The sequence below is a fragment of the Taurulus bubalis genome, assembly GCF_910589615.1.
Source record: "Taurulus bubalis genome assembly, chromosome: 4".
Classification (NCBI taxonomy): Eukaryota; Metazoa; Chordata; class Actinopteri; order Perciformes; family Cottidae; genus Taurulus; species Taurulus bubalis.
In genome coordinates this window covers 15,169,130-15,194,842 of record NC_136592.1, presented here as the reverse complement: position 1 = coordinate 15,194,842, position 25,713 = coordinate 15,169,130, and the positions used below count along the sequence as shown (strand labels likewise).

The 25,713-nt window shown below is 40.7% G+C and overlaps 1 protein-coding gene across 2 annotated transcripts; it reads left to right on the top strand.

Annotated features, from left to right (window-relative positions):
* The first annotated feature begins 1,073 nt into the window (after nt 1-1,073).
* Nucleotides 1,074-24,900, top strand: rnf111 (ring finger protein 111). Of its 2 annotated transcripts, XM_079217413.1 has the most exons (15): nt 1,074-1,144; nt 3,607-4,566; nt 7,848-7,980; nt 14,702-14,856; nt 16,086-16,274; nt 16,503-16,885; nt 17,322-17,574; nt 18,804-19,167; nt 19,272-19,397; nt 19,555-19,672; nt 21,022-21,102; nt 21,740-21,835; nt 22,120-22,206; nt 22,598-22,704; nt 23,388-24,900. In XM_079217413.1, exons 2-15 carry the CDS (start codon nt 3,690-3,692, stop codon nt 23,503-23,505), a joined length of 3,087 nt encoding a protein of 1,028 aa, XP_079073539.1. In that variant the 5' UTR covers nt 1,074-1,144; nt 3,607-3,689; the 3' UTR covers nt 23,506-24,900. The 2 variants fall into 2 exon arrangements, with proteins under 2 accessions (XP_079073539.1, XP_079073540.1); XM_079217414.1 differs by lacking the exon at nt 22,120-22,206.
* Nucleotides 24,901-25,713: the final 813 nt, after the last annotated feature.

Below are 25,713 nucleotides of genomic sequence, written 5' to 3'. Positions count from 1 at the left end.
AAATGTTGTATTTCAAGGTGTGCAGATTAAATTGAGGAGGGCCTATTTGCAATTTTTTAAATTGTATCCACATGGTTAACCCATTGACATCTTTAAATCATTGAAAGTGACTGTGGATAAAAGTGTCATCTTAATACATGTAATGTATAAAATGTTTCATTTGGCAGGCATATATAATTAGATATTGTGGGATGTCTGCCTTTCATTTTCCTTATTACGTTTCCGTTTGGTTATTAGTATGGATAGACATTTTATTTTTGCAATTAGACATTCTTGATGTTCTTGGATTTGGGTTCAATCACTGGCTCTAGTTTTGTCTCCACACGTCAGACATATCCGCTAGTGGGCGCGCCAGTATTTGGAATCGAGGATTTGGGATTAAGTAAAGCAATACATGCAACAATGATGCATGAATTTCTATTATCATCTGTACATGGGCGTACATGTATATAATGACACAAAGCTCCTCATGCTCTTTTATCGACACGAAACCGGACGAGGAGAGTGTGTCCTCTCCACATAAGTATTTTACATCTACACGTCCATCTTCGAAAAGTAAAAAGTGTTTAAATCAAGCTGTCGTAAAGTGTCGAAAAGTAGTTGACGGTTGGCCGCGATCTGGCGCCTCAGTGCGGCAGGCAGGAGAACGACTCTTGGATCCGGAGCCAGCGAGCAGACGACCTGCTGGGTAAACAAGAGTGGATGCATCGAGAGGCAGGAATGGCAACTTCGTCGAGGGCTAATAGTGAGACATTTCTATCTTGTCAAACAGAAACATAAGCGAGAGACCGCACTACCTTTTAAGACCCCACAGGGTTAATTTGCGAGTCAAAATGACTGTGTTTAATCGGGTATTTGCTGAGTGAAGTGAACTAGCCTTTACGATAGCTTAGCTCGTAGCCATCCAGGGCCCATTGCCTTCGATTTTGCCTCTCGGCTCAGCTCGGGACTGTGTTGTCAGTTTCACAATCCCAGCCACTAACGTCCTCGGATCGCGATTTCGCTGTAGGCCTGCCTAGTTGTAGTTAAGAGTACCATTTCGACAAATGCTCGGTTTCAACGGTTGTCATTATTTCCCACAGGATTTAACATCCCATGTTACAGAAAGGACGGTGACACAGTGTGAAAAAGGACTTAGACCCAGGTACGTGCTGTCTTTGTTGTCTTCTGTCTGGATTAACTATGTGTCAAGCTAGGTGGCTAGCTGTCCACTTGGGTTTCTCTTGATTTGTCGTCGTGATAATCTAACCACAGGTTACTAACACTGGATCATCGTATTTTTAGTGGTTCTCCATTAACACGAGTTATACTGGCCCCAGTCCCTCCAGCAGCGTTTGTGGCACAGACAGACCGACAGCAGCCGAGCTTATTGGAATTGTTAAGCGTTGTAGAAACTATGCTTAGCCTCCGTTTCAGGCTCGATACTGTCGAGCTAAATAAATATATGAAGCTCTGTTTTTGCTTGCCTAGTCAGAGTGGTTGATGGTCGTTTCACAGCCAGAAGGCACTGTGAGTATCGTCAGCAGTAGCTTAGCAGTCCTGTCTCAGTCGTACATTTTCAATTGGTTTACTGTTGCCATTTCTGGTGCACCATACATGTTCTGCTACAAGTAGCTGCGATTGGTTCACCTGGTGATTTCAGCAGTATCCTTTATTTGTTGTTAAATGGGCTGCTTTATTATAAAAGTGCGTTATTCAGCCTTGGTGCAGGGGGGTTTGGTTCCCTTCAGGGCTGTCCTCTGAGGCCCCTGAATTCATGCATGTCATTGCGCAGCTTCCTCTGTGGCATCTGAAGGACTCTCACTTATCAGTGAGTTGTCTATAAAAGCAGAAAGAGCGTTGCGGCTTATTTTAAGAATCATCAGCCTCATCAGTCATATTTTACAGGTGTTGCAGCTTTCAGGTCCAGTGACATTATTATTATTATTATTATTAGGACATGAGTTGTGAATGAATAATGAAAATGCATTGCTTGGTACATTTTCTGCCTATGACAGAATATATAATTGATTGCCTCATACAGGAACATCATGAACACCATGAACCCCTGTACAACCTACTGCAGTACAAATACTCTGCAGCAACCATGACCAGGAATGTTGTGTGACATGTTTTTGCTGATACGTTGACAGAGAGATGGGGACACGATAGAAGTTTTTGTTGCTGTGTCCTCTTAAACTTTCTATATGAGTCTTGATTTTGCTAACAACTGTCCTATAGTGGAATCAAATGGCTTTAAATGGCTTAATGCAGTAGTTGGATGTTTACATTTTTATCATCATTCCATACTTTGCTTATACCAAGTTCGGTACAATTACTTAGGGATGTTGACTGACCCTCCAAATCTCAATGTTGTGAATAGTGTTCAATGTAGATGAGACTTTTGCATTACTTGTACACATAATCACATAGATAGGGTCAGTACAACACTTTCCTAAATCAGTTGCTGAAGTAGCTCCATGAATTTGTTTTCTGATTACATCATATCAATAAGTGCAGCTGGCTTGTTGCTGTGGGCAATATCACCACGTGTGAACAATGCATTTTCTTCACACTGTCTCTAACATTATTAAAACACAGTTGATCAGTGAACATCACTGCAGATATGCAACATCCTTTGTGATTAAAAACACACATCTGCAAAAGAGATATCCCTCAACTTTTTGAGCATTCCCTGTAGAACCTTGGTGTATTGAACTGTGTACACTACAGGTAACGTTCCTATTTCACTTCATTTTAACACTGGAATTGATTCCTAACATGCAGCAGTATCACAATATCTTGCTCATGATAATAATTATATCATCATTCAGGGGCAATAAGGTGTGTGATATATTGCAAGAAAGTCAGCTAAGTAGAGTCTTCTTTACATCAATGTATTTGAAACTGACAAAGAGTATTTATTCATAAACTATCACAGTTTTCTTAAAAGCAGCAATCGGTAATGTACAAAATGTATTCATCGCATTGAAAGGAGCCTTCAGGTTTATTGACAGCTGACTTTTGGCTTACAGAGGATGTAGTAAGCCATGTGCCATATGAAAATACACATAGTGTCTTACCAGAGACACAAAGTTTTTTCTGTTTTTATGAAGTAGCCTACATTTCAGCAATCCTGGAATTTGGCGTTGCTCTGGGAGACTTTACACTACTGTGAAAATGTCTCCACTACCACATGCTTTAAGAGTCTGTTTCTCTTGGGAGTTATTTGTAAGCGTAGATCCAAATAAAGACATAAATGTCCAAAAGTCAAGACATAAACATGAGATGGTAGATATCCCCTTTTGAGATCACATTTTCAGTTCTGTCTGATTGATAGTTTGTGTGAAATCAACAATAAAGCAACCACTTCAATAATTCAGTGAAGACAGCGAAAGGAGAACTACAATCATCATATAATCTACATCATGGGAAAAAAAATATGGTACACGTTTAAAGATAGATGATACACTTTGTTTTTCTGTCATCAGCTACTACTGATCACGCCTCTCTTTTATGCTCCTACGGTGTTAATTATGTCACTAACATGATGATCTGCCCTTTGGCAGTCGTGCAACACAGCAGCTTGTGCACCCGTAATCATTTCCTTTCTTCCTTATTCTTCAGGTTTTGTGAGATGCAACGGATAGACTCTTAGGAACGGATGCGAGTGCACTTGCTGTTTGCCCTTTAAGGACGGACCTGCCACCATGAAGAGTGAGGTGCAGTCAGAGGCCCCCAGCAGACAGGAGCATCTGAAGGAGCCACTGGTGAACCCAGAGCCTATGGAAGCAGCCAAGAGCTTCCCTAACAACATGGAGGTGATTGGAAAGGCAGGCAGCGAATTTGAGACCCTGTGTGAGTCCAGGCATCGGCCACTGAGGGACACAGAAACACACAGAGACTCAGAACGGACCCTCCCTGGTCGCAGAAAAAGAAAAGGCCAACAGGCAGGGCCATCAGACTGCTCACTGAAGGAGGGCCACATCAGTGAGAGTTCACTGGCCCCTCAGCGTCCCAGGGTAGAACTTTTACAGCACCCCAGTGAGGATGAACATAATCACGAGTCCTCTTTTAGTGACTGCGCTTCCTCCCCTTCCTCTAGCCTGCGATTTGGGGACTCGGACACTCTCAGCTCAGAGGAGGAGGGGGAAGCTGGAGCAACAGGGGGCCAACACAAGGCTCCTGCCCTGACAACAGGAGGCGCCGCTGGAGTTGGCCTGCAACCTGTTCTGGGTCGAACTCGGGGGAATCGCTCTCATAAGTGGGTGCGGTCTGAAGCTGAGCCAGTACTGCTGAAGCGGCCGTGTCTGAGCAGCCGGCGGCCCCTACATAGGAAGCGCTTTGTAAAAACGGCTCCTGGAGGGGGTCAGCGGACTCAGAAGCAAAAGGAGCGACTACTGCTGCAGAGGAAGAAACGTGAAGTGATTGCCCGTAGGAAGTATGCTCTACTCCATAGCACCAGTAGTTCTAGCGAGGAGCTGAGTAGTGACTCTTCCTCCCCCTCTTCTACTGAAGCAGAAGATGAGCTGTATGTAGATGTCAGCAGCACCAGCAGCCAGCCCAACAGTGCTACTGTAGCCACAGGTAACCACGACTCTAGTACATTTGTTTCTTTATGTCTCGTTTTAATCTCTGTATTCTATCCAACATTTCTTGTTTTACGGCATCACGTGTGGTTACATAGGCTGTATCATATGGTTAAAAGAATTGAGGCTTGCGCAGCATAATACTGTGTGTTCACACCGTGATCACCGTAATGCTGTGGACTATATGAGGCCAGACTGTGCGTTTGTAGTGTTGACGTTCATTACATTTATTTATATATTAAGTTTATTGATAAAAAGTGAATACAATAAACTATACATGGTTTAAACATTATATCAGGGCCTTTTTTTAACCTTCTTTATTAGATGGCATGGGTTTAATATCAACAAGCAGAATGGTAACAGAGAAAGTCGCAGAAAAAAATCACAATCCACCATGAATTAACATTGTAATTGAAGTACATTGCACTGAAAAGCAGAACAGAAAAACAGAAATGTGCTTGTGCTGGAGAAGAGGTCGACATTGATTGTGCAACTTGCAATTGCAGCTGGACTTTTTCATAACAAAAATGTTTGTTAGTGTGTCCATTCAAATACCACAATACACATGTATTGTCATTTATCAAACTTTTAAACCATAGATGTCCAGTTCCCTTCACTGAACAATCAGAAATACATTTTCTATAGCAGAAGGTGAGCAATCTCTATTAATGTGTGTTTACTGAAGCTTAATCAAGAGTCTACAGGTTTGTATTCTGTGCCAGGTAATTTAATTCTGGCTTTCAACCAGAGAAAGGGTAGTCATCTTGTTTCCTGTAGTAAAACATGCACAAAATATATCTTGTCTTTCTCATGGCAACCCACTGCTACTGTAGTGTGTCCAAAGTCTGTTTATAAAAAAAAAAGTAAGAAATTATATTATAGCTTTTGAGTCTCCCATAAACATGATGAATGTAGGAACACGCATTCGACTTTAGTCTGTATGTCTTTGTTATTGCTGGGGCGCAGCTAATAAAGGAATAGCTACTCCCTTCTGCTTTTCATGGCCCTACACCTGGCAGTCTGTAATGGAAACTGCAGCCCTCTGTTACCTGTTGGAGCAACGAGTTTATACAGCTCCTAAATCTAAACCATAGCTTTCTGCTCTCATTCTCAGCAAAGTAGGACAGACAGACAGACAGACAAACAGAAGTCGGTATATCTTTTAAAAAGCCCCACCTTTACCCTGGTTTATTGTTTTCCTCACGTAGCCATTTAGCCTCAGCAATAGTATCTGCTGCTGTGGCCCTAAGGGAGAATGGAAAGTTAGTTGTAGGGTAGGAGGCAGGAGGGAGAAAATTCAGGCACTGTTTGGTGACAGCCTTTGCATAGAAACAGCAGGTCTCGCAGGGAAAACAAGGCATTTGTTTACAGCAGGGGAAAGCATGGAAGCAAGTGATGAAACCCGTCTTCTAGATGTTCCGTGTTGCAGCAGGTGTGTGATGTAGCAGTGTAATACTACTCCACAAATCTGCGGATTTGTCAGACAAAATGATTGGCAGCGCCAATTACAATTAGCAATTACAAATTGTGTATTGTGTATATATTGTTCAGTCTTGTTCTGTGACCAAAAACTGATCAATTAGCTAGTTGGACTTCAGAGAGCTGTTACATGGACCTTTTGATATTTTAGTTCCAGAGTTTGATATACAGTGATCTTAAGTCTAGTAGTAGTAGGTATTTTTACCTCACCAAACACTGCACAAATTGCTTACAATTCTCTGCAAGCTGTGAGTAAGGTGTTGTTGTATGTGTAACCTCATGAAGGCTTCACCAGAGTGCCAGGCTGCTAGTCTTGCAGAGGGTGCTAAGCAGCAGTTCTCAGGAGATATTTGGAATAGAAATCACACTGGGGAATTATGGCAAGGCACTTACTGTTGTGCACAAAAACACAGTACACTCTTCTGCAGCAGAATTTAGTTACTTTGTTAACCACACACACACACACACACACACACACACACACACACACACACACACACACACACACATTTGTATGTATATATTTGCATATAACTCTTACTTGCACTGAGAAACTGCAACAATAATTACAAACAGGCATGAGACTGTAAGCTCAAATAAACATATAGTGTCTGCTACTATATGGTGTGTGTGTATATGATCTGGGGGGGGGGGGGGGGACTCAAATAATAGATTTATGTCTGACCCTAAACCCTACATATAACCTGTTGATTAAGATGTGCATTCCATGATATAAAATAACGCAACATCTATTTGGTAAGGCAATACCCTCATTGACCTGCAATGGTCTTGGCAGCAGCGCCATTACAAAGGTTGAGGAGAATAATGCATTTGGTTATATTGCCATGATTTGCTTGAGCAGTGCCTTTTGATGAACTACAGTCCTTACATGTGTGATGTGGGTGTCATTAATAAACATGCAGGAACTCTGGAGATGAAATATTGACCTGGATCAAGTGCATGGGGTCAATTTGATGGGTAGAAATATAGATAACATCTATCTCATTTTAAATGTGAAGATTGCTTGAAAGAATAGCTATAGTAATTGTAGCATATCACTGTGTAGATCATAGAATTTTAATTATCGTTTAAAAAAACTCATCTGCAAACAATATGGAAAAAAGTAGGTAGTATGAATATAGATTTTGGTGTTATAGTCTGGCCTTTTATGGTCAATATTTGTGTCAAGATATATACGAGTGCTCCTACTCTGAGTGACACACCTAAGGGGGCTCTCGTGGTATCTCGCCCAGGCAGAGATAAAGTGAGATGTAGTGCACAGTGAACCAAACACAGCACAGATTTGGGAGAAAAAGCCAATCCCAGTGCAAATTAGAGTTGAGCACTGATGACCTACATTTCTTCTGTTAAACTGTTGAGCCTGATGATACTGCTGTTAGCATGATGAAACTGGAGACATGCTATCTGGCCACTTACACAACATGCTTGGTTTTAGACTAAGCCATGGAAAAAAGAAAGAGATTGCTGTATTTCAAATCTATTTTTTTTTTTTTTTTTTAAAGCAGGAAAAGTGTGACGTACATGTCTGTGCTGTATAAAAGTACAGAAAGCATGCTCAGACTTAAATGTTCTTATTTGTTGATTGTTTGTTTTATTTGAAACAATCTTTTATGTAAAAAGTTGCAGATTAATATAAATAAAGTGTTATAATCCAATGAATTAACTTTTGGATCAAGTTTGTATTTTCTGTTAATTTAATTGTAGTTGGATGCTTTTGTTGCCTTTGTCAAATTGTATGTTGTATGTCTATTCTACACTAAATTAATCTTGTGTGCTCAGGTGCCCTGGATGAGGATGTTGTGGTGATTGAGGCAACTCCAGCTCCTGCGCCTGTTGTACCTGCAAGCGAGGAGATCAACGTCACCTCAACAGACAGTGAGGTGGAGATTGTCACAGTCGGAGATGGTTTCAGGTAGGCCCCTCAGCTTTTTCAGCATGCATTGAAAAAACGAGCTTCCATTCATTTTACATAAACTCAACTTCCCCAGATGGCAAGGGCTATGAATTATGAGAATCAGGGCCGGAGGTGCCCTTTCACACATATAGCAAACAACAGGAGATTGTCCATGCCAGATGCTTTCTCACCTATTTGTATTTTTTTTTAAGTCTCTTGTTGTTCTCTGAATTTGTCTTAGGGTTTTGGCGTTGTCTCTCCAGTTAGACATTTCCATTGCCGTCTTCATTTAAATGACCTCACTTGCTCACCCTTGGATGTTTGTATTGTTTCCGATTTCGTGCCAATTGCATGGAAACGTCATCAACACGCCCACTCGTTCACCGTGAATTCTCTAGACAGTGACCAGCTCTATTCACACGTGAGCTCAATCAGACATTACACTGACTTTGAACTAGGGAGCTGGCAGGGGAAAGTAGGTTTAATATGTGGTCCAACGGATTCGGACACTTGCGTTCTCACATACAGCTACGCGGGGTAATGTTGAGATAAATTCAGGGTTGCAATGCATGTGTGAAAGGAGCTTATGGTTCTCAGGACGAAAGAGCTGAGTGGGTGGGTTGCAGTGTACTCCAGTGCTTTGCTCATGAATTTTCCTTAGCTTACATTGCCCAGAGAAAGTCGGTTGCATGCCTTGTTGTTTTTAGCAACGTAGCTACATCGCGCTCAGTGCCCATGTTGTTTAATTATTTCGAGAAAGTAAAGCTAACCGGTTCTGTAAATAAAGGTTCATAATTAGCCAGTGGCATGGGTGAACAGCTAGGGGCAAAACATGTCACTTTGAGCAGGTTGTAGGATCCTTTAGTTATATACCACTTTAATATTAAAACAATATGTTACCGTTATTAGTTTATTGCTTGTTAATTAACACTAAGTGCCATAGGAAGTGAAACAAATTTGAGATATATAATGTTTGGGTTTCAGATGCACCTTTTAATGGGAATTAAAAGCCCATTGTCAAAAAATCTCAACTATGATTATAAGTAGACGCACACAGGGGTATGAGGTTTTTCACCGGTAATGACTGTGATATCGTAGAATTAATTATGCACGACTCAGAGCTTGAAGAAGAAAATGTCTGACTACTTGCTTACTGGAATATCTCTGACCACAAGATCAGTACAGAGCCAATGTTCATCAATCACTATCAGTGAGTAACTTAAAACACATTGTAGACCAGAACAAACTATGTAACCTATTCCATATCATGCTTACCATGTCATCATATGCTATGGTCTTTTAAGGACTTGATTAAATAGGGTTGTCAAGAAGGCTTTAAGAAATATTCAGAGGATTAATAAGTGGACAATGTAAGAATTAAAACATAGTGCTCTGTTTCTCAGAGAACTGCTAGATATTTAGTGAGAGCAATACATTAGATAGCTCCCACTGCCATTCTCTGCAGCCAACCCCATTTTCCTCAACCTCAGTCTTATTTCCCAATTCTCATAATATGACTTCCTGTCTCAATACTCTCCTAATTCCTCATGTAGGTGATTATGCAGCTCAATTCACAAACCTCTGCCTCTGTGTTAACCTTTATCTGTATCCCTTTTTAATCTTTTCCAACAAAGTGTCTTTCCTTCCATCCTACTTTATACTAATGTATCAGTACTATTTGAAAATAGTTCTCTAGCCAGAAGGGATTGCGCCATGCTTGGAATGCTATGGCTTGTCTAATCTTCCTGTTTTCCCGACTGTCAAAGATGTCTTGGCTCTCTAGAGAATGCAGGGATGAGCTTCCCTGAACGGGGGGGATGGGCAGCAGCGAGCAGGAGGGCGGGGAACCAAAGGCCAACAGAATGAGCAATGAAAGCTTTGTTGACACCGCCAGTGGTCTGATTTGGGAATGTGTTTGTGAGCAGTTTATGTCAATATAGGAACAATACATGTGCACACATACACAAATACATACACATTTTGTATCATGGCTCTGGCTTTTTTTGTTATAGTATTTTGAGGATAACTCAATTAATTGAGTTGTTGTTTGTGATTGTTTGATGGATTAGTTCCCCCTGATGCAACTTATTTAATTTAATTTATGTGGAAATAGCAAGTAAAATATGATATTTACCAAACTTCATGAGAGTATATCATTATCAGTTTTTGTTGAAACTTTTTCAGAGAAGTTCAACTTCATGGTCATAGAATACACAATAAACTACATCCTCAAACTATCATAATGTTGAGAACAATGTCAACAAAAATGGAACATTTGAACTTTTCTGGAGGTAGGAGTTATTGCAGGACTGTTGTATTAGACTCCATTAGTAAGTGAGTGTACGTTGTCCTACTTAAAAGAGGTGCACAATTGCGCTTGTAGCCTCAAGCAGACCTTCATTGATAAAGAAAATTCTCTCACTTCCTTTGCTGCTTCGTGTGGTGTCTAGTGGTATTATCTGTCATGTTTGTGGACAGAGGAGTGTCTGTCTGTAACTTGTTGTGGACAGGATTCGGACTGTCTCCTCTCTTCATCCCCAGATTGTACAGAAGGTTCAAATACAGTCTTCAACCAACAGCAGCACGTTACGAACATGGAGCAACATTTTACAGAAAGTTGGGCAAAACAACCATTAACAACCCAAACCTGCTCCCCTCAGTTTCATTTGAACTGCTGGCTGTTGGTTATTTGTTTGTCGCTCACTTGCAAAGCAGTGCATTATGAGAACAATCAAGTGTTTTAACAGTGCACTGTGCGGCATGTTTGGCAGTGAGTTTACCCAAAATGCACTGAGTTACAATAAACATGGATTATTTAGCGGATTTGGATATAAAAAACAACCCCTGTCCTTATTCTGCATATCAGCTCAGGACAGGAAACCTTTTAAATGCCATTGGACTTTGTGTCTACAACACTACTGCCATCATGGTTACAGAGTAGATCCTTTCCATCTATAAAAAAAAAGCGATGTGCCTGTATATGAGATGGCTACAGACAAACCGTTATTAAAGTCACTTGCACTGAATGACTGATCCCCAAACATATCCCATCAACCTAAAAAACTAACCAATTCCACTCAACCTGGACATTAAACAGATTTCACTTAACAGCTTTATGATACGTATAGCCTCTGTCTTATTTATACATTACACATCATTCTGAATATATATTTCCAAAATGTTTCTCTTGCATTACAAAAGGTTCAGCCATGTATGTTCTATTGTAATGTGCTGCTGAGTAAAAGTATATTTGTGAGACAATTTTAAAAATGTAGTTGAACGATATGACATGGAATAGTTATTTTGCATATATATATTTTTTTCTTGTGTTGATAAAGCCTAGTTTATGGTTCTCCGTCACGTCGACGGCGTAGTTAGTCGTTGAGCATTCGAAGTTCTGCGTCGAGGGAACGCGTTGCTTGCAATTACCGCCATGCCGCCAGGGGGGCGGGGGGTGTCTGTGTGGTTTCAGGGGTTATAGCCGAATTCCGGTCACAGTAAACAATGGCGACCAAGTTGGAGCGGCTGCATTAAAGTTGGAGCTCATCAATATTGAAGAGCAAATGCTTATATTGCAAATGTTGAAGCGCAGGCGACAGAGAAGACATTTGCGGAGGTGGTCTGTACGACCACTAAACCGGTCGAGGCTGGGAAAAAGCAACTGCCGGAAATTACGTTCTGAGCGGACCAATCACAGCGCTTACGGTCCACGTCAACGCGACGCGTAGTTAGGATTTTTTGGAAGTGCGCGTCAGGCTACGGCGTAGGGGTCTGCGTCGACGGCGTAGCTACAGCGTAGGTACGCCGTCGACCTGACGGAGAACCATAAACTAGGATTAAGGATGGGCTTAAATAAAATGTAATGGGTTTGCAAGGCAGGTCTGTAATTACAATGATACATTTTCTTTATTTTATATAAGTGATAAACATCAGTATTCATTTTATCAGCAGTTCTCTATTGTTGCTGAGAGTTAGGAAGTAAAGCCCTCGTATCTCTAATTGTGAAGACAAACTAGATATCGCTGCAAAGTTTAATTCCCAAATTGTTTTCCACTAGTACACAGTGTTATTCCCGCCTTATATGATCTCATTCCTTTTAACTCCCAAACCAGTAGTTGACTCTATATTACTGCAGTGCTCAGCCCTCCTCTGACCCCTGGGGCATGTGGTTCACATCACCTTGGTTTGGCACAACCTCCGCTTTGCCAAGGCACCCATTCCCAAAGTGTCCATGTTTACAATGTATTGTTTTCCTCCTGGCTACACCCCCTTACCCTCAGGAGATCATGGTGGTAAACAGATATTTACAAAATAATCCCAGGTCTACTTAATTAGGAACCCCTCCCTGGTGGCTCTTGCTGCTCCGTGGAATCAACCCAGAGCGGAGGAGCCCGGCCAATTAAACACCAACACAACCACCCTGTGCCCCTCTCGGCATACCACCCTCGTGTGTGTGTGTGTGTGTGTGTGTGTGTGTGTGTGTGTGTGTGTACAAGTTTGCTTTAGCGATTTGTGAAATATGAAAGTTAATAAGCTTCCTCCTACTTTATTCCACTTGCATTGTGCGGCATGTCTCACAGGAAATTGAATTGGAAGCCGGCCGTATAAGCTGATGGGAATCCCCCCCTATCACAAACGGCAGTGTGAAAGGCATTTCCTGTGTTAAACACATCAGGGAAATGAGATCAAAGCCAAACTCTTTTAGTATAAAGAGAAATAGATCAATAATTTAACCAATCCATAGCATTACATACTATTAATGCTTGATTGACACTTTATACACAGTATAATATTGAAGTCTTTGAACTCATGTATTTTGAGCAACAAGACACCGAATGTTTGCTCCGTAGTTCCAGTTATTGAAGTTTTTAAATGGAAAATCATCAAAAAAGACAACAACATATCTGTCAGTTTTGTTAATAACATAGCTTCATAAAGGCCGGGCCAAAAAGTCTTGATACAATTCATTTTTTTTTAATTGCAAACTTTATCAAGTGCATAGTTCCCATCCATGTAGTCCTTGTAACCACTTTTTCCTGTACGCCGATATGTAGCCTGTATCCATCAGGGGAGGCCAAAGAAACGAGACAAAGAGATGCATAACATATATATACACACACACACACACACACACACACACACACACACACACACACACACACGTATGTGTGTATTTGGTCCGCAGGAAACACGGGCAATAAGAATGTATTGAATTACCTAATACTTTGTTACGTTTCTATGGCTTTATTAAGAGCCACTGAGCTAGTCTATGGTTTAGTTTGACATACCAAAAGCTCTGTAGCTACGATGACGACTGTGGGTAACAAGGCACAGCCATTTCCCTCTGCGCCTGTGCATTTTTTTTTTACGCTCTCGGGGAACAACAGTGAACTCCCCAGGCCACAGAGCTCCATGGTATCCGGCTTTACGGCACTCGCAAATAGTCCCTTGTCCCTCAGGCTCATCCCTCCTCCCTCTGATCACCTGGCTTTACAGCACTCTGGGGGGAAATGCAGCTATTCCCTGGGCTCTCACTCCAGTCTCAGAGAGCAAGGGGGAAAGGGATAGGAGCCTTTGAGAGAGAAAATTAAAAGGACAAAAAAAAGGAAGGGCCCAAGGTAGGGCAAGAGAGGTACAAAGCATTCGAGCGAGATAGCGGGAAAAGAAAAAAGGTTGGTGGAAATAATGCTGATATGTAGATGGGAGTGGTGGGGGGTGGTTGTCCAGAGAGAACAAGCTATCTGTACATTTATAGTTACAATGTATGCTTATGTGCTAATAATTTGAAGTCAACTTGTGTGCCACAACTTGATGGAGAAAAATCAGTGTGGACACAAATGGAAATTTTTTTGAGAACATGAAGCAGCTTCATATACTTGTACGTACATAATTAAGAAATGTAAGTTAAGCTTGATTTCCATATCAGTTTTTGTGATGTGTTCAGCTAAACCTACCGTAAATCTTAGCTGGCATTACTTTGAGCTATGGTAATATTTCCTGTTTTATGTTGTCGGAAAGTTCTGATGAATATATTGGCTATCATTTTAGTGTCTTAAAATGAATTTCTTGGTTGGTACCTGTTATCATGCTACAAATACAATGTGTATTCAAAGGACAAAGGCTGTATAAATAATCATATATGGATTGATCATCATGCTAAATCCCCAAATTACATAAACTGCATCAGGTGTGATATTGATACTTTGCAGTCAGATTGCCAGCTCTGCAAAAAATCAAGCTCTCTTAATAACCGTTCATTACTGTGGACATTCATAACATGGATGTAAGTAATTCCATGTATGTGTGCCAGAGCTAAGACCCTGGAAATATACCAACATACCCAATCAGATTAGAGCCGTTGTAATGTAAGTAGTTCCAGCAATGCTTTTCCTGCAATGTCAAGATGTCTACCATGAAGAAAGGTGAATACTGTTTATTGGCTATTGTATTTCCTTCACAAAAGGTAAATTACCTAATTGACTGACACGATAATATTTAAAAACAGCTTTTAGTCAGAACTAATGTACTAGATATTAAGACCGGAGCCAAATGCTTTTGTCAGAGTTGTCCCCTGTTCCTTCTTTGCCTACCTTTGCACCAGCAGGCTTTTGTCAAAGCACCCGCTGTACTGGAAATGAGCTTTAGAGTCTGGGAAATACTTCACTGAGATGTGAGAATATTCCTGGTTCCTCTACTGCAGTTGGCTGTAATAGTTTTTTTCATGTCTGTATGTCCACAGGTCACGCTCAGTGGCGGGTCTTGGCAGGATTTGGGCTAATAGCTGCTCCCAGAATCGTCTCCAGGAGCCACGTGGACGTCACCGACTCTCCACCGTCATCCAACCACTGCGTCAGAATGCTGGGGAGGTGGTAGATCTTACTGTCGATGAAGATGGTAAGAACTACAATTGTGAAAGATCCTTCATCCACATACTTTTAAAACTGTGTCTGTTTAAATTATAACTACACATAGTTTCACCACAGGTCTCATTTTTCAAGTCATCTGCCAGCGGTGATGCCTTTTTTATATTTTGCTGTATCTTCTGCTGCAAATATGTGAAGGTTTTAGACTGTATTCTCAAGTGATCTGTGATATTAGCTTTGAATCCATACAGTCAAACGTATGGCATTGGTGATGAGGTGAAGAAAAGCATCTTAACAACTTTAATGTCACAAAGTTTCTTCAGGTTTTCTTTTTTATTTCTGCACAACTGTCGCAATATGGATATCAGTGGACTGAACTCACGAATACACACTCTGGCACAGTGTAATACATCTGTACATTGTAGATAGAACTCATAATAAGAAATTATTTTGCACAGCGTACATCAATTTCCACATTATGCGCATGCACATGTTTAATGGGCATACTTTATTAGTTTGTACTCTTATGATAGTGCTTGTGTTTTTGATATTTAATTCTTTCCACGATTTTCAGTGTGGCTCCGTTTGCTTACTGCTGCTGTGACATGAGCATTTACCCCAGGGGTTAAATAAAATATCTATTGATCTCTATCTAAATATGTGCTAGACATGGAGAAATCTAACAATAACAGTTTCTTGATCATGATAATTTGTATAACTAATGTTCATCATTAATCACTCCGCAATAAAAATTAAGAGTTTGTTGTCGACATTAACCCCTTTTACTTTAATTTCTATAAAGGACTTTGTCACAAAGGCATTTGTGTGACTCTTTATTAGCCCACAACTATGACCGATAGTAAATGATAGAGCAGTGCATATTAGAGTTTTTGCATTTCGTAGGAGAAAGAGGGTAAATTAATTTGTGAATATGAAAAGCAGATGTAGTGCACACACTGGAATGCTAATGCGGCCTGCTGTTCTCCTGCTCTTCTCTACAATTACTCGCATGCTACAGTCTACGCTCAGTTATTTATTCCAGACTAAGTGTCAAGTTGGATTTCAGGTTGTCACATGAATTAAAATACCAATTGGTACATCTATATGGTGTCATGTATATTTAATAAGACTTTGTTTGTGTGCTCTTGTATGACTGTCCTTTTTAAATGCATTGACTCTGGTGAAGTGATACCTGTCGTACAGTTAATGCATATCAATCCTCCTTTTCTAAATCGTCTCCTGCCTTTATTTTCTCCACAGATCTCTCAGTTGTGCCAACAACCTCTGGCAGCATTCACCCTCAAACAATCAGGTCATCCTCTTCATCATCTTCCCATCATGCCTCTACCTCAGAGCTCCATGATGCCCCAGGCCCTTCCACTAGCTGCCCAGGCTCAATACCTGAAAGTATGCACACACAGAGGCCAGGCGGCTCTGCTCGCACAGAGGGTAAGACGGGACATGGCATGTTGAAACTAGCTGCTGGAGACCATTTCATTTAAACAATTTTGCTCTGAGGCGGCTGGGGTCCAAAATGACTTCCTTTCCGTTGTTGATATTACTGAAATGTTAATATATCAAAGTGAGAAATGGTCTATATTGTGTAGTCACATGTCGCTATAGGTCACCATTTTTCTTTTTCTACTTTTTTAAAATTATTGATCTTACTCTCATCAGATGAAAGCAGACCGGGTTTGTCGAGTACAGCAGGAGAAAACGCAGGCACGGCCATGCCCCGACTCCCATCCTGCTGCCAGCAGCACTCCCCGTGTGGAGGGCCCTCCCCTGGTCACCTGTCCCTGAGCCACTCCCATTCAAGCTGCTTGCAGGTGTCGTCCTCTCAGCAGACCAGTGGCTCCCAGCATGGCCACAGCCACAGCAACGCTCACCACTTCATCCACCACGTCCATCACCCAGCTCCACAGCCCCCGGGCACCCTGCCTTTTCAAGAGCCGAGCTGCCCCATGGAGCGACCCAGTGCTCTGCCCGCATCCTGTGCTGGAGTCAGCAGCAGCAGTAACAGCAGTAGCAGCAGCAACACAACCCTCTACCATGACCAGGTATGCCCATGCTGCACTCGGTAGCAACATACTGTAGTCAGCTGCCTCTAAATGGCTAATTATGTAAAGGTGAGCTTGAACAGGAACTTCCTGATAAAGAGACTATCCATCAGGGTGTTGCTGAATGTCATAATACAGGTAAAAAAGGTGTGTAGCATCTCAACTCACTGACCCACATTGATTCATAACCGTCATAACTCTCCATAACTCTTGAAAGAGCATTTAGCAGGAGACTGAGGACAACAGAACACACAAAGGTTCCTCCTAGATACATTATTTATTTGGAGAGAAAAATGCAACACAAAAAAGGATACTTCATCGTACATGAAAAGTATATGACTAGAATTGAGTGACTTGTGCGCGACTCATTCAGCATTCCATAGGATAAGTTCACCCCTCTTCTTTCTATAACTTATCCTCCACCTTTCTTTCACAGCAAACGCTGCCAGTGGACCTGAGCAACAGCAGTATTCGGAGCGGTGGAAACAACGGGCCTAGTTTCCATGGCAGCACCTCGGCCTTTGACCCTTGCTGCCCAGGCTCCACCTTACGGCCTCCTACTTACGTTTCCCAGGCCACCCCTGGGCCCAGCCAGCCAGCTGTGGTGGAATCTTTTAGCGCCTCCATGGTGGCTCAGCCCCAGCCACAAACACAACCCCAGCCCTGCAGACATTACATGCACCCCTCCTGTGAGTATATTGGCATAAGCAGCATGAAAAAAACAGACATTCATTACTGTTGTTCTGTTATTCTGTTGGAATTCATGCAAAACTAGGGGGCGCCATCATGAAAGAAAACCAGAAAGGGATAAATATATATATTTATACATACAAACATATACTTTCTGATTTTGTCCAAGGAGAACACATACAAAGTAATTTGACAGAGAAGATATGCTGTCGCAGACAAATACAATTATGAAATGTAACTTCAGTTGGACATTCATGAGTGCTACTGCATTTGGAGAATTCACTTATTTGCAGTGCCATAGTGCTTGCAAAAATTGGAAGACAGCTGCGCTTCTAATGCTAATAGTAATTAACAGAGCCTGGTGGTTAATGTGCCAAGTGCTGTGGGAACTGTACCAAGCAGAAGTAGTTAATTGATCATTCTCCTCGGAACAGCTCGGTTTGGAGAGTGAAGCTAGTTGCTGCTGATGCTCGCATCTCATGCTTTCCTCTTCTCCTTGTACTACTGCTTTGACAAGTAGCATCAAGAAGAGCTACAACAATAGAACACATGAATATTTATTAAGAGGATGACTCACAGTAGTGGACTTCTGTCTTTGCCAGAGAACAGTGAAGGTTTGTGTCAACAAAAAAAACTGCATAAAATGCTTCAAAGGCATCATCTTTAACACGATGAGCCGAGATGTGTGTCTGCTGGCATGAAGTACAAATGTAGAACTTTGTCGTGTTGTAATTTCCTTAAAGGATAATAAGCCTGTTGACATTCTACATTAATGATAACAAATCCCACAAAATGACCAACGTCAAAAAATGAATGGATCCTTTCAGCAAGTATTTGTGTAGCCTGATGTAGCTTAGTCCTCTGTGCTGTAGAGCACCATTGTTGTCCAAGAAGAAAACTTCACTCTCAACCAAAGACAAAAATGATTAAAAACACATCAATGAGCCACATTGTTTGGACTAGCTATCATGTTTCTTGATCACATTGTATTTCGAGTCAACTCCATACTGGATACTCACAAATACATTTTTAGAAAATGAAAGCATACATTCGTGCCTTCAGTAAGAACGAGTGGACTCTGAGCGCCACACAGAAGTATTGACAGAGAGTCTCACGCATGTTGGAATTTTGTTTTTCCATGGGATTTGTTTACAATAGCAAAAATATAGAGTATATTATCTTTTCTTTTCTTGTTCTTTCTTTTCCTTTTCTCTTTCCTCAAACCCAGATGGCTCTCTAGCACGCTCACTGCATCATCAGCCCTCCTCCGCCTGTCCTCATTCCCATGGGAACCCCCAACTTACACCTCAGCCCCCTTCACAAGGCGAATATGTTATTCCCCACACTGTCACCTTTCATCCGCCACTGCCAACCCACCCTTCAGGCCACGCCGTGCCCCCTGCTCCTCCCCCACCTTTGACTGCCCACCACCTCTCTAGTTCAAGTGCCCCACTGGCCCAGCACCTGCCTACGGACCACCAGACCCTGCCGCACCATATGCCGGCGCTGGGGGCCTCGGTGCAGAGACTCCATCAACACGAGATACTGCAGAGGATGGAGGTCCAGAGGCGCAGGATGATGCAGCACCCAACGTGAGTACCGCCAAAACCCAGCTGGTTTTTCCTCATCAGGTATTCATATTTTTGTAAAAGATGGAACTCCATGCGTGAACACCTGTACTTTGCTATCCCTGCAGACGAGCACACGAGCGTCCGCCTCCACACCCCCACAGAATGCACCCCAACTACGGACATGGACACCACATCCATGTGCCACAAACTATGTCATCCCACCCTCGCCAGCCCGAGCAGAGAACAGCATGGTCAGTCTTGGGCAACAAAGTTTGGCAGATGGCTCGTTTTAGTTTAATGCCAGTTCATCAAATATTACACCTTTTGAACGTGACTCCACGGTTTATTGGTTTTATGTTGAGATCGACCAGAGGAAGTTTTGACGATGATGAATGTGTTTGTCAACAGGGAGCTTGGCATCGAGGCTGGAGTGACTGTGGCACCGTACCCTTCAGGGCACCTGCACTCCCACCTGCCCCACTACCACCCTCCCCCCAGACTGCACCACTTCCCCATCCCCTTCATGGTGAGACAAACCCCCAGCACAAATGCATACATTAGCATAAATGAGAAAGAATCACTTTTATATAAAGTCTGGCTTAGATTAATGGTGTTTGCCCCTTATTTATAACATCAGTTATTTCAAGGATGGTTTGGTTAACCACATGAATAATGCAGTAGCAATTAATAGTAGCTCAAGTGCACACTCAACAAATCCACAAGCCTCGAGACGAATCATGTTAAAAAAAAGTAGACTTTTTTTATGATGTTATTGCTTTTTTACTTGGTCATCTTCAGATATACGAACGTTAGTTGTCTTCTACAATCGGTTCTTCTCTGTAGCGTCGATGCAAGTTCACATTAAGTCAGGTAGCTGTTTTCCAAATGCTTTGAGCATGTCCAAAGTTCATCACAGCACAAGTGCTTGAAATTAGGGCGGAGAAATATGGAACCAAAAGCAATGCAACTGAATTTTGATTAACAGTCTCGGAAGAGTTCACTAGTTTGTCTAATTTGTGTACATCTATGACCTTCATCATTGCATATTTGCCATGTGAACACTTTCATAGGCCCCTCTAATATAATTTAAAAGAGAAAAATCATGTTAAATCTCACATATAATTTGAGAACGGCCTCTAACACTAACGGTTTACAGAGGGTAGTTTTAACTTAAAGCGGCTATGATATATATTTCTATAGTAACAATGTATCAAATGGCAGTGCAAAAGGGAAAGTTCATAATAATGAACCTACAAATAGTCTTCAAATATGCAGCTCGCCTCAGCTTTATCAAGCTTTATAGTGAGTTTCAGCTTTTCTGTTTTGGTTCACTCTCACTTTCTCATGGCCACAATGTATACTAACAGCTCAGCACCAAACGGCAGATAGATGCTATCGGCGACTAGCTGGGGATCATAGTGCAGCATTTAGCACCAAACGAGTCATATTTTTTTTCACTCGGAATAGTTAAAAGGAAGCCCGAAACATGACTCCAAATGAATGCTAATGTTGCTCCGTAACTGCCGGATGTTTAAATAAGAAACTCTGTAATAACAAGTTCACCATAACAACTTAAAAGGTGATCATGTAACAATGTGGTGAAGTGAACTTTTCTAAATGCAGGTTTATTCTCTAAGATAATGCCAGTTGCTCAAATACAATATATAAAGTCAAATGACTCGCCGACTAATAGCATGCATTATATTGAACCTTCACCAGAAGTTTAAGAGTAAATAAAAGTAAGGTCTGTGAAATTCTGAGATGAAAAATGAGCCCTTTGGTTCAGAAGGATTTAATGTATTCATTTATGAGAGAGAAATGCTGATATTATTCTGAGAAAATGTGCTGTGCATGTTTTTCTTTTGTCCCTCACAGCACACTGGCATATCTGAAGTGACCTACCCGCACATTCGGTACATCTCATCTCGGATGACTGGCTTTGGAAGAACCTATGAGGTGAGGACTGCTTTTATTCATTAATTCTTTTAAATGTGTTCATTTCCAACACAACTCAGGCAATTCAGATGCAATTTATTCCCATTTAATTATCACTGCCATCATAAATATTAACTTTATAATTGCTTTACTCAACGCCGCCTGATTGATTAATATTTTCGTACTGTTACTACAAAGAGAACACATAACAGTAATAAGAGAACACATTTGATTATTTGTATTCAAAATAGGGAACAGGGAAAGTAGGATATAATTATGTAGTGGAAGTGTATACAAAGAAAACGTTTAATTTCTTGACAATCTCAAACTCAAGGTCTACTTACTAGTTCAACCACATGTCACAGTCTTCATCCTTAGGGGAAGTAAGTTAATGTCTTGACATTCAATTGTCACAGCAGATCCCCACGTTGCATGAACTGAACTCTAAACATTTTATAAACAAGTTTAACGCAGCCACAGGGTTCAACCACTAAATCTCATGAGATTATTAAATGAAAAGACAACCTTCAGTCAGAAAAAAGCACCAGCTTAGAAACCTATCTGTCCAGGTGTGATTTTTTCTTAAGACTAATTGTATCCAACAGAGCCAAAATGTGCATCATTCTCATAGTGGTTTGTTTCTACTGCATCCATTCAGGACCTGCTGCATTTGGAGGAAAGATTGGGGACTGTGAACCGAGGAGCCTCTCAGGGAACCATAGAGAGGTGCACTTACCCACACAAGTACAAGAAGGTGAGGACTAATGACAGTGTGTGTAGCTATGTATATATTGTGTATTGGATTTTGCAGATACTGTATATAGTTGTGCTTGTTTGTTACAGTTTATTCTGTAACAGACAAGCACAGACAGTTGTGCTTGTCTGTTACAGTTTATTCATTGCAAACGTCTGATGTTTAAGCAAAATACTGTAGTGTGTTTTAGATTGCAACTGTGAAGACTTTGTTGAGGAAAAGTTTACATAGAGGTTTCCAAATGTATCTAAACAAGCAATCTAACACCCTGCCACCCAATACAGAAGGTGTTGGAGAGAGACATTGACCAAGAGTTAACCCCTGAAGCTTGGGCATCTATTGGGAAAAATATGCACGCAACCCCAGAATCGGTGAGAAATAATTAACAAATCAATTTGGAAACATGTCTCTGCTCACATGTACAGTAGATGTTAGGATTAGTGTCTTGGGGGCCAGGGAATTCGGCTCTAGAATAACTTTGATTTGGATAATTTGCAGTTAGAAAGTGTTTGTTTTCATGACAAAATGACCATTCCTCTGTACCCAAAGGAATTTGTATTTTCTTTTTTTAAATGTTAGTTCTAAACAGTTTTATAGGCAATATATTTCTATTCAAACATAATATGTACTGATGTTACCACCGTGTTTAAATTGAGCAGTGTAATGTGTTAAACAGACCATATGTACTGTGTCTTCTGAGGCAGCTTTACCGATCGATGCGTTGTATCAAAAGTCATGCTTCCAAATGTTTCTCACAAACAGAGAAAGCTGCATATTAAGGAAGACGAAGATGAGGCGGCAGATGAAGAAGACACAGAAGAAAAATGCACCATCTGTCTGTCAATACTGGAGGAGGGGGAGGACGTCAGGTAAATACGTTTTCAGGGGCGTGACATGTGGGAGGGCAGCTGTAGTAGCTCCATTCTGCCACAGTCTCTGGAGATATTTATTCTTTTAAATCCAAAGGTATAGTAATTAACAAAAAACCTCAGAGTGCCTTAATATTACCGGCCTCATGGAACGGCCTTTTGGCACTCTCAGGTTTTTTTCAATGTGATTTTCTGCCCTCTGTAGGAAGTGATGAGTGTCATGTTTTTATCTTCTTTCTTAATTAAATTAATTATTCAGTCATCACTTATAGCATTTAAATGATTGAGTATACATTTTCAAACTATAACACAAAGGAAAAGGAAAACACAAATTTCAAAGTGTTTTTATTTTAGATTTGTTGGTTCATTCTCGCAAAAATAAAAAAGCTTCTCTGTATTTCTGATGGAATTAGTTCTTCATGTCCCACGTTTGAAGTATAAATGTTTTCATAATTGCTCAACTTTCCTAGCTAGTACGGTATCTCCTTGCTTGTGTTTATCATTTATACTTATTAAAAGTGCAAAGACTGAAGAAAGATCAGAGGGCAGATCTTTAATACGGTTGGTGATATTTTATCGACTACAAATCCCATGAAATTACCAAAACCCAAATCTGTTGCTCAGTACTGTTGGTTTACCCAAAAGAGAAGTCATTGTTGTTTTTGCCTCTGTTTCCCCTCCAGACGCCTACCATGTATGCACCTCTTCCATCAGCTGTGTGTGGATCAGTGGCTCCTCACCAATAAGAAGTGCCCCATCTGCAGAGTGGACATTGAGGCGCAGCTGTCTGCTGAGAGTTGATGCTGTTTTTCTAACCACCCCTTTTGTTGAAAGTTTATTTTGAGATCATATTAATTTTCTCTTCAGTACTGCAGTCAACCAAAGATGGCATGAATGACCTGCGCAGCCCTACTACGAGAAAATAAAAATAAAAAACACCTGACAAAAAAGCATTGAGCCTAGAGTGCCAGCTATCACATATTACTACAACAGCTAGAATTTTCCATTAAGGGTTTAAGATTTTATTGTATTTATAAAGCTTTTATGTAGCTTTTGATTGTTTCCTCATGTGTCATTTTTTGTTTTGTTTTCTCTGCATGTTTCCTTGCAATGCATTTCTTTGCACATATAACGTTGGCTTATCACAGCCTAACAACTCGCAGGTGAGGATAACTGCTCTAGTAAAGATGCATTTCTGTAAACCTAATGCCTTGCTTTACTAGAATGTCACCCTCCAGTAAAAAAAAAACATTGCAGGATTCATTTTACCAATCATTGTATTGATTAGTTTGTTTAGAAGATGTGGATTGTTAGTGAAATATGTTTTTTAAGTAAATCAAGACATTCCTAACTAGGGAAATAAGTTAACAGATGAGCTGCTGTATTAGTGCACACCCAGTATTTCTCGAGTGGAAATAAACTCCAATGTTCACCTCACTTCCCAGAATATGCACATGCTTTGCTACGATTACACTTCCCTCCAGCACCTTCATTTGACAAAAACACCGTTATCACCGTCTTCTGTATTTTTGAGAACAAGAAAAAGAATGTCACATCCCTCTCTTGACTGTTCTTTCTAAACTGAGCGATCGTTGGGACCGGCTGTGAATCTTTTCTTTTTGTTGGGGTTCCTCCCTGCAGATGGGCCTGTGACAATGACAATTAACTAGGTGTCTTTTAAGATGATCTCAGGTCTACATGTGTGTAAGACATTTCACATGAGCCTGCAACGTGTGTGTGTGTGTGTGTGTGTGTGTGTGTGTGTGTGTGTGTGTGTGTGTGCGTGTGCGTGTGCGTGTGCGCGTGCGCGTGCGTGCGTGCGTGCGTGCGTGCGTGCGTGCGTGCACACAGCTCTTATTGGGATAAATATTTACTGCTTGTTCTCACACTTCAAACCATTTTATCTTCCCTCCCCCCCCCTTTGTCTCTCTGTAGTTGAGCAGCAGCGTCCTTTTTGGCTGCTGAAAGAAAAACACTAATACTGTTGATTAACTTACTCGCATAGACTTGCACAAGAGAGAAAAAGGTAGGAGAAAATAGTAGTGAATATGACTGAGGCCATGTATTTCCACTCTGAATATAAAAAAATAATAATAATTTGAATGGAGTGTTGAAATGCAGTACTTAAAGCAGGTATCCATGCATTCATTGACTTAAAAAGGCACCAGGATCATATTCTGTGGGATTTATATTAGTTTAAAAAAATAATATTAATAAACTTGGATAACTCTTAATTGATTCTTTTCCCTGGTCTCCTCTTTGAAAATCATGTTTGAGTGAATGTGGACTTCTTGATGAAACTGCTGTTTTATGAAATGTCATGAGAACAGTGTTATGAATCAGAATCAATTGAAAAAAATGTAAAGACACAAATCCTTTAACATCTTCAGTTTGTTTAAATGATCAAATGCAATACGAGTTTTAAGAGTTACCCTAAATAGAAAGAAAGACTTTACAGAAAAACACTTTAGTTGGATATATTCTCTTTTCTTAGTTGGATTTTTAAGATAACACAATTTCAGTTCCAATTTTTTATTTATTTGTATGTATTTTACTGAGTATTAAATGATTATCAATTTGGCAGCAAGATTTAAATACGTAAATTCACTTGGCACAAATACACTCCACATATACAGGAGGGTGAATTGCTCCTTTAGTACAATATTTCACTATGGACCATTTAAAAAAAAAATACTAGAACATGTTACATGTATAGTATATATGTTAATTTGTAAGTTGGAATATGTTTCTTGGAACATCTTGGAGCTCCTTGTGGGGGTCATGTCAACAGGTTTGTAACCACCGCTGTCACCCTTCTCTCTCATACCAAATTTAGTCAAATAGGTAATTAGTGTGAGTAAAATAACAGAGAGCGAAGAGGCAAGACAAAGATTCATCTCCTGTGTGTTTACTAGAACAGTAAAGTAAAATATGTCGTTATACAAATATCTAAAGGATTGCCTAAAATATGCTTATGTGAAAAGAAAATTGTTCAAATGTTTAATTCAA